The 18,120-nt window shown below is 41.5% G+C and overlaps 1 protein-coding gene across 1 annotated transcript in view; it reads right to left on the bottom strand.

Moving 5' to 3' along the window:
• The window catches only part of LOC137285337 (uncharacterized), a 231,844-nt gene that overhangs the window by 112,786 nt on the left and 100,938 nt on the right, over positions 1-18,120 (bottom strand). The window contains exons 24-31 of the mRNA XM_067817702.1: positions 17,819-18,049; positions 14,164-14,364; positions 13,423-13,652; positions 13,001-13,229; positions 3,720-3,875; positions 3,444-3,602; positions 2,767-2,934; positions 1,391-1,480 (exon numbers count right to left, since the gene is read on the bottom strand). Of these exons, the coding sequence (XP_067673803.1) occupies positions 1,391-1,480; positions 2,767-2,934; positions 3,444-3,602; positions 3,720-3,875; positions 13,001-13,229; positions 13,423-13,652; positions 14,164-14,364; positions 17,819-18,049 (1,464 nt within the window). The remainder of the gene's footprint in view (positions 1-1,390; positions 1,481-2,766; positions 2,935-3,443; positions 3,603-3,719; positions 3,876-13,000; positions 13,230-13,422; positions 13,653-14,163; positions 14,365-17,818; positions 18,050-18,120) is intronic.

Below are 18,120 nucleotides of genomic sequence, written 5' to 3'. Positions count from 1 at the left end.
TCTTTTGCTGATATCACTAAACAGCTAAGTGGACAGTTCACGATGTTAATTACTCTATCTAATTTGCATATCAGTTTTGGAGTATAGGAATTCGCTTCCATAGTTACCCGGATTTATGTACAACTACGAATTCCCGAGCTGTATCAATATAAATGGAGTAAAAAGATCGTAAGTATATAGGTATACTGTAACGTAAAATACAACGCGGAATTGGTGGTCATATATTTGTGGACACACAGTGAGAAATCTGGTCGTGCCTGAGAGAGATACGGTACTGACTGAAAAATGTGACTGCTTTGTGAATTTTATTGACTGTATTTTCACAACTGCAGACCCCAGTGCTACCATTTAATAAGAATGAGTGATTCACAGGGGCGTTTGGTTATGTATCTATAACATGAGGTGACCGACCAACCATCCGCTTGGGCGATTGAGGAGTGATTGAAGACACGGCATGCTGCTGTCACGTGGGTGCCTTTGGGCGTGGAAAACGGGAGGTAATTCGAGAGTGAGTGATTGTTCGCTTCAAAGGAATTGAAGTAATTCATGTTTCCACGCAACCGTTCGGAAGAGAGGAAAGATACAGCAAATAAGCATGAGTCAGGATCAGGAAAAATGACATATTTGACCGACGAGGATATAATGCATAGTTCTCTTAAGTCATCACGAGAATACTTTAACCATTTTGGCCGCCCATGTTTATCGCTACGGTTGATATCCTGTGTTTCTGAAGTAGTCAATAGTTCACCATTGTTCACATCATAGTCAAACATCACTGCCTGGAAAGTTGGGATATTGCATGTGGTTAACAAAGTGTCTCTGGTCTGGGCTTCTTCTTAAACATGAAGTTCTTCACATGTTAACCACGAATTACTGGTAGACATGTGAACATTACATTTACACACGAGTTTTACCTAACTTGGCTATGTGCACTACTGTGCTGGGTAGGGGAACACTCCTCCTATTAAAGGATACATTATCGTACAAAGGAACATACATGAACAACTCACTTCCACAAAAAGTAACAAATGTCAGTGGAACATGCATGAACAGATCATTTCATTACAGGAACATTGTCTGCGGAACATACACGAACAATTCACATCGTCTACAGGAACATACGTCTGTGGAACATCCAACTCACCTCGTCTACAGGAACATACGTCTGTGGAACATTCAACTCACCTCGTCTACAGGAACATATGTCTATGGAACATCCAGCTCACCTCGTCTACAGGAACATACGTCTGTGGAACATCCAACTCACCTCGTCTACAGGAACATACGTCTGTGGAACATCCAACTCACCTCGTCTACAGGAACATACGTCTGTGGAACATCCAACTCACTTAATTCACAGGAACATATGTGTGGAAAAATTTCAGCTCACCTCGTTTACAGGTACACACCAGTCTGTGGTAGATATAAGTACAGCTGTCCGTGCCGGCATCTGAACACGCTTCTGAGCAAATTCTTGTGTCTGAAAGTTAGACCAAAATGCACATTAAGTAGGGAATTGCCCAAACAGAACCAACACTTAAGAGTACGCAACGTTGCGTTGCTTTGAAATTGATGACAAATGGGTAAAATAACCAGGGATAGTTTAACATTAAACAAGTTTGAAAGTCCGTTGTTATCAACAAGCTAAATATCAGGTAGAAACGTACCTACTTGCTTATGTCAAAGCTGTCAAGAAGGAAATATCAGGTAGAAACGTACCTACTTGCTTATGTCAAAGCTGCCAAGAAGGAAATATCAGGGAGAAACGTACCTATTTGCTTATGTCAAAGCTGTCAAGAAGGAAATATCAGGTAGAAACGTACCTATTTGCTTATGTCAAAGCTGTCAAGAAGGAAATATCAGGTAGAAACGTACCTATTTGCTTATGTCAAAGCTGTCAAGAAGGAAATATCAGGGAGAAACGTACCTACTTGCTTATGTCAAAGCTGTCAAGAAGGAAATATCAGGTAGAAACGTACCTACTTGCTTATGTCAAAGCTGTCAAGAAGGAAATATCAGGTAGAAACGTACCTACTTGCTTATGTCAAAGCTGTCAAGAAGGAAATATCAGGTAGAAACGTACCTACTTGCTTATGTCAAAGCTGTCAAGAAGGAAATATCAGGTAGAAACGTACCTACTTGCTTATGTCAAAGCTGTCAAGAAGGAAATATCAAAATCATACACATAATGTAAGTTGGACGCTACCATTTGCTACACAACAGAAGACTTGACTATTTTATCTTATAGGGCCACACAACTCACACTTGCTGGACGGAGTCCTGGGGAAAATAGAGCTGTCGACAATTAACTTTGATATAGACACAAGACATATGGGAAATGTAATACAACGCATACCTGTATTTCATATAATCGTAATATACTAACATCAAAAGTTTAGATTCACCAGTGGAAATGTAATTAATTAATACAGCCAAGTGTTCCCAAACATATATTTTTCAAAACATTCCATGCTGTTTAGAGGTACTGTTTTCACCAAACCAAAACTGTTCAAATGCACGATATTTGCATTGGCTGTTCATCAAGTTGATGTATAATCCTCACGCAGTTAGCCTTCATAAGGTTAGTGCATAAGATATAGTGCTTTAAGTACGTCTAGATTTTTTATGGGTTGTACATGATGTTGCCGAAACATAGGTAGATGAAGAAAGCAGCACAGTTGTATGCAGATTACCAGAAGTTATAGCTTAGCATTATTTTGAGTCCCACTTTGAGTAAAAAGTCGTGGTAGGAAAGGGTTTACTTACTTCCAGGTTTGCAGGCGCTTTCATTTTTTGAGCCAGTCTGATCTGTGATCTGATCTGTGGGGCACTCCGTGCACCGACTCTCTCCCGTAACGTTTTGGTAGAAATGGAGAGGACACGGTGTACAGGGATAGTAGCCAGTCACTGAGTACTGGCCTGTGGGACACGGTGCTGAAACAGACGAACACCGCCACAAGGTAGCACAAATACTGGAACAGCAGACAGTAGATATAGTATTGCTGCATTTCCCACGTCAGAGTAACCAACTATTGCCACAATTTATGACAGTAAACTGTTTCTAAGCAAAGCCTGTTTGTTATTCTGTAGTTTCAAAGACTGTGTTGTTTCACGTCACTCATGCACTAAGCACAAGTCGTGCGGTCCAAAACAGAAATTGGCAAAATTGCAATATTGTGTATCATGTTCTAAACTAAGCTTTTATATCTGAAACAAACACAATCTCTGTATCTGGCACAAAGAAACAGTCTCTACATCTGACACAATTATACAGTCTTTGTATCTGACACAACCACACAGTCTCTACATCTCACACAACAATGCAGTCTCTACATCTGACACAACCATGCAATCTCGACATCTGAACTCAGCCACACAGTCTCTATATCTGAACACAACCACGCAGATGCTGTATTCATAACAAGGTGCACATTACACCATACCTCTACACGCTGATATGCTGGTGGTGCCCTGTACATGCAAGGTAGAGCCTCCATCTGGACATGGCAGGCAATGAGTGGCGTTCACCCAGTACGTATCCTCCTGGCACTCATCACATGGCTGCTGCCCCGTTGCAGAAAAGAACCCGGGGCGACACTTACCTGAAACAGCACAGACCGCAGTGTTAGCATAACATCAACTTCATACCTGAAGAACTGTCAGGGCAGGCATTTTCGATATCTGTATACGCTTTGAAATGCAACCAAGATCACACTCACTAACACATCTTGCTCTGCTGGTCCGTGGGGTCAATGAGTACATGTTGTCGCCGCAGCTCTTACAGGAGCCTTGTCCGGACTGGTCCTGATACTGACCGTCTGGGCACTCAAGACAACCTCCACTTGGGGAGGACGAGTACCCGTGTGGACACGGTACTGAAACACATAGACATATCTTTTGAAAGACAGGAGCGCAGTACTGAAACATACAGACATATCAGTAATGAACAACGCTATCCTGGCGCTTTTTTCAAGATGGTGATACTTCAAGATACAGGATCCAAGATGGCAGCACTTCCGGAAAGACGGTTGGGAGGTAACTCGCGTTCCAGATGGAAAAAAGTACAGGAAAGCAACCATGACTTGCATTTCGATGCAACCGTTGTTGTTTTCGTAATGCACACAGAAGATCCTGATTGAATCGACGAATAGTACAGACAGAAGACACACCGTAGGCTTAAACACCTTCCCAGAAAAGAAGCAATGTATTGTGGAAGTCAAGAATGATGGTTGTGGCCAGTTACCATGCACTGAAACCAGATCACTGAAACCACCATGTTGTACATGCTGCTGATGGGAGCTGCATCAAGTGCTTCCTTTTCTAACAGTACTGTTTAAGCTTATGGTGTTACTTTTCCACGCATTTGGGCAAGAATGTTACATGTCCTCTGTTCAGATCTTCCTTTAAAGAAGCCCAAATAGGTATATAGAGGTATATTTCTTATTGTTTCGACCCGTGAAGGTTCGAATAATACCTGTAATAGCATGGCTTTGGAGACTTTACACATTACTTTTGAGTTATATGACTAAAGTAATTAAATACTCGTGTCAACTTCTGCATATGCCTTATAATAGACGTTGTTATAAGGTCTTACATGATGCTGGCCGCAAAACTTGAGCAACATGTATCGGGAATGTGTTATTTAAGCATGGTTTTGGCTATGCATGGATCAGTCAGGATGTTGCATATCTTTACTGTTTCATATCTGTATCGTTTCATATCTGGATTGTTTCGAGAGACTTTAGGATAATTTTAAACAATGTTGGTTCTCTACAATTCAACCTTCTGATAAACGTTTTTATTATTAAGATTGATAATTATTATCAAGAGGTTTAAATTCTGATATTCCATAACAGCTAACATCTGAACTGTCAAAATTTAGATTTGGCGTTTTGGATTTAGCAGTTGAAATGGAAGATACAGCAAAGTTAATTACAATGAGAGATTATGTTTATTTTTAAAAACTAAATGAAGAGTGAGTGAGTTAAGATGTAAAGTCGAAATATTTCAGCCATATGGTGACTAAGACTGGTTCTAAATTCATAATATATGTACATAATGCATAAAACCCTGTCGACGTAGGATAGAAAAAACACTAGATTATTATTGTGTTAAATCTAGCTAGCAGATAACTTTAAAAGGAGAAAAGCAATTTGGACAATACCATGTAAAAGTGGGCTATAGATCGAACTGAGGATAGATCACCATACCAAACACCATGGGAACTCACAGTGCCTTGCTACCTACATGGACCCTACTTGGATTCACACCATATCCTCTGCCACTCGTGAATGAAGGAAATTTAGCCGAAAATGTGCTACATTTTAGAAAAAAATGGTATGTTTAAATATTGCTTTGAAAGTTCTGGGCCTTACGTACCCTCTCAAGAGGACAATCATGTTACGATACTTTAATCCACTAACACTTTAAGTTGATACTCAAAACTTCCAGTCATTAAAGTACATCTATCTACAGAACATATTAATAAAAATTCCTTAATTAAATGAATTTCTTTTTAAAACCGAGAGCTGAATAAAAATTAACAGCATTAAAAAGATCCTTAACAGTTCGTTAACATGGAAATATTTCTCCATTATGATGGAGAATTCAACGTAGTCACGCAGGGGATGCTTGACCGTGACTCTCTTATCAATAGTGATACAAAACGGAGTGAGTGAGCGAGTTGATATTTAACGTCACATCGGCAATATTTCAGCCATATCGTGACGAGAACATTCAACAATGAAAAGGACCATGTGTACATTATAAAACCTGTCAGCGAAGGACAGTAAAACACCTAGAATATCACAATTAGCATTAAAACTAGTGTGGAAAGTTCAAACTGATATCATTATATGAGCAATACAGTATAAAAACAGGCTATAGATCGCCAACAACAGAAGATAGACCACCACACTAGGGATCATGGGGACTTGCAGTACATTTGCTACCTGTATGGACCCTAGTTGGATTTACACCATCCCTTCATCCGATGGCGATTGTAAGAAATTTTAGCCAAAATTAAAATAGCACAAGTACTACGCTTAAAAATCCTACCAAGTATAAATTTACTTAGAAACTTTTGGGACTTACGTACCCTCTCAGGATGACAATAATTTTACAATACTTCAACCCCCTTTGAGGGTACAGACACTAATAATCAATGTTCCTAATCTATACTACCAATCATTAAAATGCAACTATCTATAGAACATATAAATTACAATTCAACACGGAAATTAATTTCCTTTAAAAATCCAATAATTAAATGAGTATTTACGGTGTTAAAAAGATCCGAAAGTGTTTTTACATTGAAATATTTATCCCTTATGATGGAGGATTCAACACAGTCAAGCAGGATATGCTCATCACAAGGGATGCAAAACGGAGGATCTTCACCTTTCAACAAGTATGCATATGTATACCTCATATGACCAATACGACATCGCCGCAGGATGTCTAAATCTGGACTGACAACTCAAGTGGGTATAACCAATGTAAGGTTTTATCTCATGTAATTTATTTATATCCTCTTGGGTGTCCCACTTCTTTTGCATCAGATCGCGGATATAAGATCTAATGGTGGTGTCACAGATTTCTTGAGTGCAGCTTTAGCAGCAAGGTCAGCCAATGGGTTCCTGCATGGCTGGGTAACTAACAAAAGACGATGTCATATTGGCCAGTAGCAAGATCATTATACAATTCAATAATTTCTTTTAAAAGTGGATGTTTACAAGAAATAGTTTTAATAGCCTAAAGGCAAGAAACAAAGTCTGAATAGATTATATATTGTTTACGTTTAGGGCGTCTTTCAATATATTTAAGAGCCGTTAGTATGGCGTTTGCTTCAGCTGTAAAAATAGAACTGTTTTCTGGTAGTCTAGAAGATATTGTTCTGGACCCAATGACAGTGGCACAAGCCACTGCGCCACCGTCCTTGGAACCATATGTAAATAAGGGTTTGTAATTGCTATATTTAGTATTTAATTGATTATATTTATGTTTATTAGTTTCTGATTTTTTAAATGTAGTTAATGTTAGGTCCACTTGGGGTCTAACCAATTGCCAAGGAGGAGAAGAAAGAAGATCGCAAGGAGCAATATGTTCCTGTTCAATGACGGCAGCAGAAATACATAGCTAAAATTCATAAACAAACAGGAGGAAGCTGAATGAAGATAAAATGTATAAAAAATACTGAAAATTAACTGCATGCACTCCTTAGATGTGGACGGGTTTTTTTTCTAATTTAAGGTTAATATGTATTCAGAAATATGTGACTCATGTTGATCTAAAAGTCAGTTATGTTAACGGTATGAAAACACGCAATAACAGTATTAGAGAAGATGTTCATATTTTACTGTATTATGTACTCCAGTACATGAACTAATTATTAATACAATATGCAAATGTCTGTTACATGGGCCTGTTGCCTTTTACTCAATAAACCTGTTTGTCACTGTCTGAATCGTTTCCTGTACATGAGTGAGTTAATGATTAACGTTACATCGGCAATATTGCAGCCATATCGTGACGAGAACACATGTGACATAAAAAACGAAATATATATGCATATTATGAAGAACCTGTCGACAAAGGACAGTAAAACCACTAGACTATCACAGTAGTATTTAAAACTAGCAATAGTATCGCTATTTGGACAGTACAATATAAAAACAGGTCATAGATCACCAACAACTGATGGTAGATCACCATACTTGGGACCATGGGGACTTACAGTACCTCTGCTACCTACATGGTCCCTTGCTGGATTTACGTCATCCCTTCAGCTGCTGGTGATTGTATGCAAGCTTAGCTGCAAATTAAAATGACAGAAATACTACGGCTAAAAAGAAGGAAGATTAAATATGACTGCAACAGTTTTGGGACTTACGCACCCTCTCAGGAGCACAATAATTTTACGGTACTTCAACCCCCCTCGAGGATACAGACACTAACAATCTCAGTTACTAATTTAACTTTCAATCATAAAATACTTATTTATTTACAAGTCACTCAACAAATCTATTTTTTTCAAATGCAATAATTAAACGAGAACCCACGTTACTAAAAAGGTCCTTCATAGTTCGTGATTTGAAATAATTATCCCTTGTGAAGGAATATTCGACGCAGTCCAGCAAGACATGCTTGACCGTGATTTTTTCATCACAAGGGATGCAGAACGGAGGATCCTCACCTTTCAATAAGTATTCATGAGTATATCCTGTGCAGCCAATACAACATCGCCGCATGATGACCACGGGTGTGGTTCTAATGCTAGCTTTGTAATCAGAGTATGGAATAAGAAGTAGTGTCACAGATTCGTTGAGTGCTGACTTGGCAGCAAGATCAGCCAGTGTATTCCCTGAAATGACCACGTGGCTGGGTAACCAACAAAAGACGATGTCGTATTGGCCAGTAGCAAGATCATTATACAATTCAATGATTTCTATTAAAAGCGGATGTTTACAAGAAATATTTTTAATACCCTGAAGACAAGAAAGAGAGTCGGAATAGATTATATACTGTTTGTGTTTAGGGTGTCTTTGAATATATTTAAGAGCTGTTAATACAGCGTTTGCTTCTGCTGTGAAAATAGAGCTGTCAGCCGGTAATCCAAGAGATTGTCTTGGACCCAATGACAGTGGCACAAGCCACAGCCCCACCATCCTTGGATCCATCTGTGAATAAGGATGTATAGGTATTGTATGTACAAGAGTGAGGTGCCTCAACCAAACAATATCCTTCACATGAATCAACACAATCAGCGTTACCATTACGATATATATATATCGACGATATATATATATATCGCCTATATTCAGATCGCAGATCACCTGCCCAAAGGCGCTTTGTTTTCCCCACGATCATTGGGAGACAGTCTCAAACAGTGCATCTATCATTCTCAACTTCCCGATGACCATGCCACTCTTGCAGACACTAGTTGCACTGATCTACTGTTGCTTTTTTCATCCTTACGAGGAACCTATTCATAGCTGGTTGGACAGGGACACACAGTCACATCACTTTGTCCAAGTTGTACCCTCACCTAGATGTTTGCATGTGTGGTGCTGGTGCCTATATCCTGGGTCATGTGAATCTGTGGAAAAGGAAGGGATTTTCTGTCTCTAATTTGTCCGAAACCTACACTAATTTCAACGACATTTGACAGCCCCCGACAAACAACCCAGCACCTGCTCCAGCATGAACACCTATCATAGATGTTTGGCCCAAGTCAACGTGGGAAAATCAAGGGCACAGGGAACCATCAGTGTGGAACAAATCATGACTGCAACAAAGAACCCTTGGAACCCTACCACCAGTGTTATATGGCACAGTCATCAGACCAACCACACAATATGAAAACAGTGACGGCAGGGAGGAAGACAAAGATCAAGGTATGTTCCGAACGTGTGTGTTGTGCCTCGGGGATATGAGGCCTCGGATAAACTGACCATGGCGAGGAGGGGCCTAGTCGCTTGAAACCATTTCGAAGGTCTACAACATAGACGGACATTGGCGACTGGCGTATGACGCTTGATCCATCTTGCGTCTCGTTCTCAAAGATTTACTTAATTTCCTCACAATGGGACTTTCCTTCCTCACTTCCCTAACACCGACGCTCACCATGGCCGGCTATGTTGGCCCTTATCCTCATGTCTCTACCATCCTGACAGCTTGTTTTCTCCAGAACGCAAAGCTTTCCTGGTCTGATACGATACATGTATGGCTATCTTTGATCTGGGTGAAGAGGGTTGACCCATTACCAGAGTGACCTGGAGATTTTGCGTTGAGGCTGTGCTGCACTTCTCAACATGGTCATCCAACAGAACGACATTGACCCTTTCAATGAAGCAGTGACTCTACCCATGGCTTGCATGCTCACTTTCTGAAAACAGTTTTTGTAATCCCCTACGATCGCCATCATTCCTACTCGGGGCTGTCACCCAGGGTAGCTCTTCAATGTCTCCACTAGCTCAACCTGGTCATGGACCCGTGAAGGTTCCGGGATAGAATAGGCCTTCAGCAAACCAATGCTTACCACAAAAGGCGACTATGTTTGTCGTTAGAGGCACACATGTCATCGGTTCCCAATTGCGCAGATCGGTGCTCATGTTGATGATGACTGGATTGTCTGGACCAGACTCGATTATTTACAGACCGCCGCCATATAGGTGGAGTGCGGCGTAAAACTAAACTCACTCACTCACTCAACCTGTTCATGCATCAACATCCCAACCAGAATCTCCAACATACCCGTAAGGGTGGAGGAATAGGCTTCAATTTTGCTGGTAATTGTCGCTAAATGGTGAATGGCTATGGCACTATTACAAGCGCTATGTATGAATACTTGGACTGCTTCTGGCGTGGATGTACCCGTTAGAAGACTAGCCGATGTGGACCCCACGCTAATCCCAAAGAAACATACCACGTGGTGATCCTGTATGAATGTGGTTTTCTTCAAAAACAGAAAGACAAGTGCCGAGCTGAGAGCGTTCTTCAGGGCACTGCCAGGACCCTGTGCCCACATGCCTGATCCACTGGATCCCAGGGATGCCTTCTCGTTGTACTACGAAGCCAAAGAAGATGAAGAAATGTGGACATTTGCTCGCTGTACCCTTACATCTGCCCTTCCCTGTGGGACCTCCAGTCATAATGATGAAGACCAGGTAAGAGGTACGTGAGAAAGGCACTTCAGTATGCCGTGCTTCACATCTTCAATTATTGTTACTTTGTCAAGAGGGTCGCACAATACATACCGAAAAGGATTCCGTTCGCATAGACGGGTAGACACCCCCCTCCCCCTCCCACCCCCCTACCCGACATTTGACACACTCCAGGTCCCAGTATACTATGCCGTTGTTGGTTGTAACACAAATTCTGTCACCTCCTCATGATACAGGAGAGTTCAGCTAATCAAAGGACATGGCATTCGACCACACGCGCTATCATGATGTCAATGGTGTGACGTCACCCCATCACACGCGACTATCAATGAGGTCGTCAATGCCACGTCATCGATATCACGTCGCCTACAGAAACTCTAGAATCTGGAGTTGGAGGTATCTCATACAACATCAACATCATGGTCACCAAACCTTTAGAACTGACCAGATCGAAACTGCGACACGAAACAAAGCTTCCAAGGTAGACCAGCCTCAAAAACGTGAACTCAAGCTTCCTCCTATTCAACAACAACAGCAGCAGTGATGAAATGGTCGTTAAAATGACGGTTCATAACATGCAATATGTGCTTACAAAGTGTAATCATTCAGTAGGTTCGACAATCTAACGGCAGCTCTCGCTTACACACACACACACACACACACACACACACACACACACACACACACACACACACACACACACACACACACACGTTCACAAAAGAACGTTTGACACGAAGGCTTGAAAACACACTTTTCTGTGGACAGTGACCACCCACACCCACTCACGCCATCGTCCACCCTTCCTCCCTCTCCCTACTTCCCGTCCGTCAGCCATCTTGAAATCGTGTAGTCGCGAGATCCTGTTCCTTTATGCGACATCTAACATGGTCGTGCTTGTGATCACCTCCACACCAGATGAGCCACCGAGGTCGATGTTACCACCCTTATCGGAAGTGAGCCATTTTCAAAAAGGCTCGAAAGTAGTATTGTTGACTACTCATAGCTGTTTAAAGACAGAACCTGATCACCAGTGGTTCTCACTGAATCTGTGCTCAGTAGATCTGCAATGGTGCACGGTGAAAGGATCGTGTTGCAGGGTTGACATTCTGGATCTGTGCGTGTCTCCGTATGCCCGTGCAATCGGGCCGGATGTCATCCTAACTGACGATAGCACAAGACCAAATCATGTTACGGTTATTGATGTCGACTTTGATCATGACACCATAGTCCATACACTGAACCCAATGTTTGATCACTCTACCCAACGCACGTGGTGACAGGAACTCAGCAATGTTTCCTGAAGAGTGGAACAATCTTCCCTTGGCACCCTTCCTCCAGATACTTACCGCGAGCTATTGCGACGGTTGCACTGCATCACTGCGGCACCCGTGCTACTAGCAGCTTTTTGGACAAAGTATTTGTCTTGTTTTCTGGCGTTTTCTGTTTGTTCAGATGCTCTCAAAATTAAAGATTTTTTACTGATTTGTGGTTTCATACTGTTTGTTGACATACTTGGTTAATGGAATTTTGTTTAGCAATTACAGACAGTACTGTCTTTGGTCTATTGAGCAGTTGGTATCTGTTGCATTAGTTATCCTTGGCAAAGGTGGAGTGGTACACATGGATAAATGTAGAACTGTCGTGAATGCACGTCAGAAACATACAACCACATTTTGACTGCACATGTCTGAGAGAGAGGAGTGTGGGGGAGAGAGAAGAGAGAGAGAGAGAGACTCTAACATTAAGGACGGATCCATCCATATCGTGACATTGTAGACACTGCTACATACAAACACTGCGCATACGTCACTGAACGTCATTCATGGTGGCTATGCAATATATTCAACAGTATATCTTACTGAGATGCGATAGGTAATCACAACACAATGTAACACACAGACAGCGGCGCCATGTTTAATAGGATATCTCAGCGCTTGATATAGTGTCTCCGTAAGCGTAACTGAAGTGTTGGAGGCATTGATAGGGACACTATTTTCAACTAAATATAGTAATCTTGAACACATATGTCGTGTATACTTTACCGAGAAAGAGTAATACAAACATAACATAGTTTTACGCTATAAACTGCTGTATCAACACGCTGCATCAAGCCACACATTTCACGCAGTCTTAAGGTCTGCGGTAAGTTATGAAACACTCTTCAATACTTCAGGTTAGAATATTTGCATGGTTGGTTGTTGGTAGGTTGTAACTATGATTTACTTTGCGATAAGAAAGTATATCCATGTTTCCTTCAACTGTTGCAAGAACAGCAGCATGGCAGACAAAGGAAGCTGACAACACACATGAACTCACACACGCACACAACTTACGGCACTTCTTGCTTCCTCCGACGTCTCTCAGCCGGTAGCCGACACCACAGGATTGTCCGGACCGTGTCAGATTAACGCCTGTGGAACTCTCTTGCACAGTGAAGTTACATCCTCCAGCTACCAATCCAAACAACACTCTCTTCTGAAGGTTGATAAGCTGGGCGCAAAGTGTCAGAGCTGAGTTTTGTCCATCGTTATTTTCCAGTTTAAGCGTCAGTTCGACCTCATGCTGTAGGGAAGATAGGTTTTGACAATGCCGGGGGCAATAAGATCATTGATGAGTTGAGAGCTAAACAAGGAGGTTATTCATTACAAAATGAAATATATGAATTATTTTCCAAACGTCTCTGGTATTGTCAGGGAATACTCTGGCAATACTCAATATCTGTGCACAGAACAAAACTGCAGATATGTGTACATACATCAAAGAGAGAAGGGCCGCCAACAAAGATGGCCTCAGCGACACTGAAGCGGTATTTGGCATTCAGCTGTCCCTGAATCTGACACAGATTGTTGATGCCGGATGTTGTCGGGGATATCACATCGTTATAGAGTTTTGTTATGTCACTGCGGCAAACACTGTCTTCTTCCACCAGGCCATTGGACTTCAGATCTAGACTGACCTTGTACGTGTACTCGGTGGTGGAGAAGGCTGTAACAATGTAATAATGTTTATTATATGTAGATAATATATTATAATGTAAATGCTTTAAAGAAAGTAGGGGAACCTGAACTTTCAATTTGGATGGGTAGTATAGGCGTTAACAAAGACAGACATCTTATGAAAGCACCGCCATTTCTCTTTATCACCACCCTTAAACACAACGCAGTACCACAATGCACATGCATGGCTTGTTATTCTTGATTTTTACGGTTTTCAAGGAGGTCGATATATCGCTATAGAACATTAATTTAATGTTGACAATCGTCTTGCATCACACAGTTGTTATTGCATATTTCTATCCAGGTTCTTTAAAAGCCGGGTTAAAAGAAGCGAGAGATGGTGTTTGAGGAATAGAGGCAACGTGGGAAGGGCCGGGAAAGAGGGGAAACTTGGGAAAGTCAATGCAGTTGCTCTAAAACGTTATCTTTAGCGACTTGTCCGTGTCAACCAAGGGGTGCTACATGTACCATAAAGATCACATTGGCAACTTTTCACCTACGTAAACAGTCCTCGAGAGGTAAAGATGGCGACCAGAGATTCTCCCCCGAACAGTTGTATGTACGACTTGTGGAGCCGTCGGCAAAGGCGTAGCCACTTGAGCAGGTGACGACAGTGGACAGGATGCTGCTGTCGTTGTTGTTGGACCGAGTAATGGAGGCGTTCCGTGGAGTGTTGGTCAACTCGTGGAAACATTTTCCAGCTGAAACAACATGGATGAGCAATAAATCTGTTTTGCACATTTCTCCAAACTTATTCATTACACGTGACCATGAACAAACGCTCCTCAGTAGACTACTAGTTGTGTTCGTATACCGAGCATTGTAGTCACCTCAAAATCAACATTGTTGAGAGTTTCTTCAAACGCCCTGTGTATGTTATTCAAGATGTCAAACATGAAAGCCACTATCACTTGCTGCTTTAGAAACGTAGAAAAGTAGGGAAATGCACAAGTAGTTGTACACCAGGACTCAGTCAAAAATTCCTCTTGAATCTGTAGAAATCTCAGCTGCTCATTGAGACTCGTCAGTACACGTGCTTCATTTTATATGAATGCATTTCTCCTTATCTCACCTCGAGCTGATATATCTTGGCCCGGGGACGTCACAGAATAAACATGGGATTGGCAGAATGCGTATCTATGCCCCAAGATTTTCAAATCAAAACATTGATTACAGAACAGCCTCGTTTCCTCTTTACTGGGTGCCGTCATATACTGAAATTTAGTGCAATAACCAGTCCAGAATTTTAGACTAATTAAAAGTAACTGGATACATAAATATGAACCAGTATGATTTGATACGTCTAAGCACTTGCATATTGTAACACTACGCTACACTCCTTCTAACCCTTCCTTTGTCGCACAGCGAGCTCTGACAAACGGAAACCTTGACAATTTCAAAATGAGGCTATGCCGATAGAAACGTTTGGCGGCCTGGTACGGAACTGATGTATTATCAAACACGTTGTGAGCTGCAGAACTACACTTAATAAGCTAAGAAACACATGCCAGGTGTAACCAGCGAGTCAGATGCGGTGTGAATTGTTTTAAAACCTCATGAAACAGGGGCAGTCTGTGGTTTCTTAGTCAAGGTATGCTGCCTATATCTCGACATTAATAACACGTTGTTTCTGTATTTTAAGTTTAAAAACTAAATTCATTTACAAATACAATTTTCCTAAGTAACAAAGACTTAGAGTGTGTAACCAGAGTTGTTTGTGGTGTCTATTTCACTTTCACAGGAGAAAATTCGGATCGGCTGAGAAGTAGGCCATTGTCTGAATAACATAATGAGATTCATGTTTCGGTATGACCGCTCGAAAAAATAAGAAACAGTACATTCAATCAAGATTAAAATATCAAGATCTGATACGGACAACAATATCCATAATGCATGCTGTTTCTGTCATAAAAGATATATTCAGGGCTGGATGAAGCCATAACAGTATCAAAGATGTTGTCTTTGGAAATCTTACGCTTACAGTAGTCTATTCGAAATGTAACATAGGAGTTGATGAAAGTAATGCAGTCTCGGAGTCAATGTATCTGCGTATCTTTCCAATCTTGGAGAGGTGGAAATTAACTAATCCAGCTGTGTTCAAGGCTTGACCTTTAGCCGATCTGTCCAAACGAGATTTTTCACTTGGACTGAAGGTTTAACATGTGAACAGAGATTATGATGTCTGGAATTGTTGCAAGTTGTTGATACGGTCCGAACGCTATAAATAGGTCATGTCACCGTTTACTTTAAAGTAACAAGGGGAGGGCATGCACTGGTTAACGTTCCATTGATGGTATTTCAGATGTCACACAGGTTGCTTTGACAGATATGTACATTTGCTGGTCATCAGTATATCCATGGAAAAGATTTGAGTGATTCCCAATAACATTGCCTAAGGGTTGAAGATATAGCGAGTACAGCACGGGGCCCAACACAGAGCCCTGTGGCACATCGTGTTTGATAGTCCTTGAAGAAGGTCTGAATCTCTCCACATGTACACGCATTGACCTATTCCGTAGGGTGGAGAGTTTAGCAAATGTGTGATGTAGGCGTGAGAGCAAGAATTTGTGACTGATAGAGTCGAATGCTTTTGAGAGATCTAACATAACTAGCAGCACATCTTCCCTCTTGCCCATTGATCGTAATATGTCGTTATGAACAAGCACTAGTGCTGTCTCTGTGGAATAGCCCTTCTTGAAAGCTGACTGATAGGTCTCAGACAGTCCCAGTTCGGTAATGCGACTCTGCAGTTGTGACAGAACGACATTCTCAATCACCTTAGATAGAAAGGGTAGGTTCGAAACTGGGCGAAAGTTGCCGAGGACAGTAGGATCTAAAGATTATTTCTTCAGTATGTGATGATGGCTTGTTTGAAGCAGTCCGGTACGTACCACACTTCAGTGAGAGGTTTATGACAGCACGTACTGCTGGTACGATGACAGATAAGCATTTCTTTAGGAGGCATGTTGAAATGTAAGCCGAGGAACATGTTTAGTTGGCAGCTGTCTGAAACCTCGTCCACTGAAACAGATTTGAAGATACAGAGCAGGTGTACGTCACATTCCAGAGGATCGTGATCGTGGTGCACAGATTCTATGAACTCAACAATTTTGTCAATCTTCTCAAAGAAGATGTCTGTCAGAGACTCAGCCTGCACTTTGTACTTCTTCACTGGAATTCCACTGTCGAGTGGATGAAGTCTCAGTGAGTGACTTGGCGATGAAGAACAGTTGTTTTGCGTCTCCCTTGCTGTCAGTCAGTTTCTGCTGAATGTCGGACAGTCCGACCTGTTTCAGCACAGTTAACCCCATTGCGGCATCGTTTGAAGATCTGCCAAGTGCCAATGGATTTCTAATTTGCTAATTCTCCATGCCTTTTCCACTCTCCTACGCTTGAACTTGATGTCGCTGTTACTCCACAGAGAATGTGGCCTAACGACTTCATGAGCTGTTTTCTGAGGAGCATGAGAGTCCAGCGTTTGCAGTAGGGCGTCGTTCTTGGAAACAAGGTTGGTATCAATGACTTCATTGCCCAAACTAGCAATGTCCTCAGACATGTCATAGCTGATGATTTTCGTATGCTGTAAATTAGCCACAGTTATGACTAAATGACAGGTATAACCGACCGCATGTTTGGACACACTGAATATTTTGCTGAATATATATTGATATGTTGTAGAAATGAGAGTAATGAGCAATGGTTATGTTGAACTAAGACATACTGGCCGTTTTGGGTTCCTTTTAACAACTACTGCGATTCACTGTAGTCAGAGGTTTGCAGTAGATTGTATCTGGAACATGGATTTCTAGATGGACACGATTTACTTCACTACACATCCTAACAATGGCTGGCATATCCTGTTTATTCATTTTCTACCCTGCTTCACAAACGCCTCCAGATATTAAATAGTGTGTCGTTGTTCTCAGAGTGGCTCTACAATAGTTGAAGAAGAATGTCCAAATAGTAAAATACATGAAGCACCATACCTTGTTCCTAGCTGTTCCGTGTTTTTGTACGTTTCTGGGGGAACGTTCATGTTCATTACATCTGAATATTCCTTCTCAACAACCCCCACGTTACACATAAATATAGTAACTGTTTATATAGTCATCGTTTTATCGGGTAAAGCACAAAAGTGAAAAAGATGAGGAGTACCTTTGATCAGAACTTGGAAGGCGCAAGTCTTTTCAAAGCCCTGCTCGCTGCGCAGGGTGACCCTGTAGTCATTGAACGTCCCAACGTTGGTCAAACCGGCGGTGATTGTTGGGGCAGAGGTCAGTGCTCCGCTACTGCGGCTGATGTTTTCGGCAATATTGTAAGTGGTGGCTGTCGTTGATGTCACATTGTATGTTATATCAGGACAGTCCAGGGTCATGGATTCCATTTCTGAAAAGTCATAGGGCATTTTCATAATCAACAAAAACAACCCTACACTAAAAGTTGATAAAATAACTATT

The sequence above is a fragment of the Haliotis asinina genome, chromosome 5 (assembly GCF_037392515.1).
Source record: "Haliotis asinina isolate JCU_RB_2024 chromosome 5, JCU_Hal_asi_v2, whole genome shotgun sequence".
Classification (NCBI taxonomy): domain Eukaryota; kingdom Metazoa; phylum Mollusca; class Gastropoda; order Lepetellida; family Haliotidae; genus Haliotis; species Haliotis asinina.
Note: the sequence above shows the minus strand (reverse complement) of the source record. Positions and strands in the feature narration are given on the sequence as shown.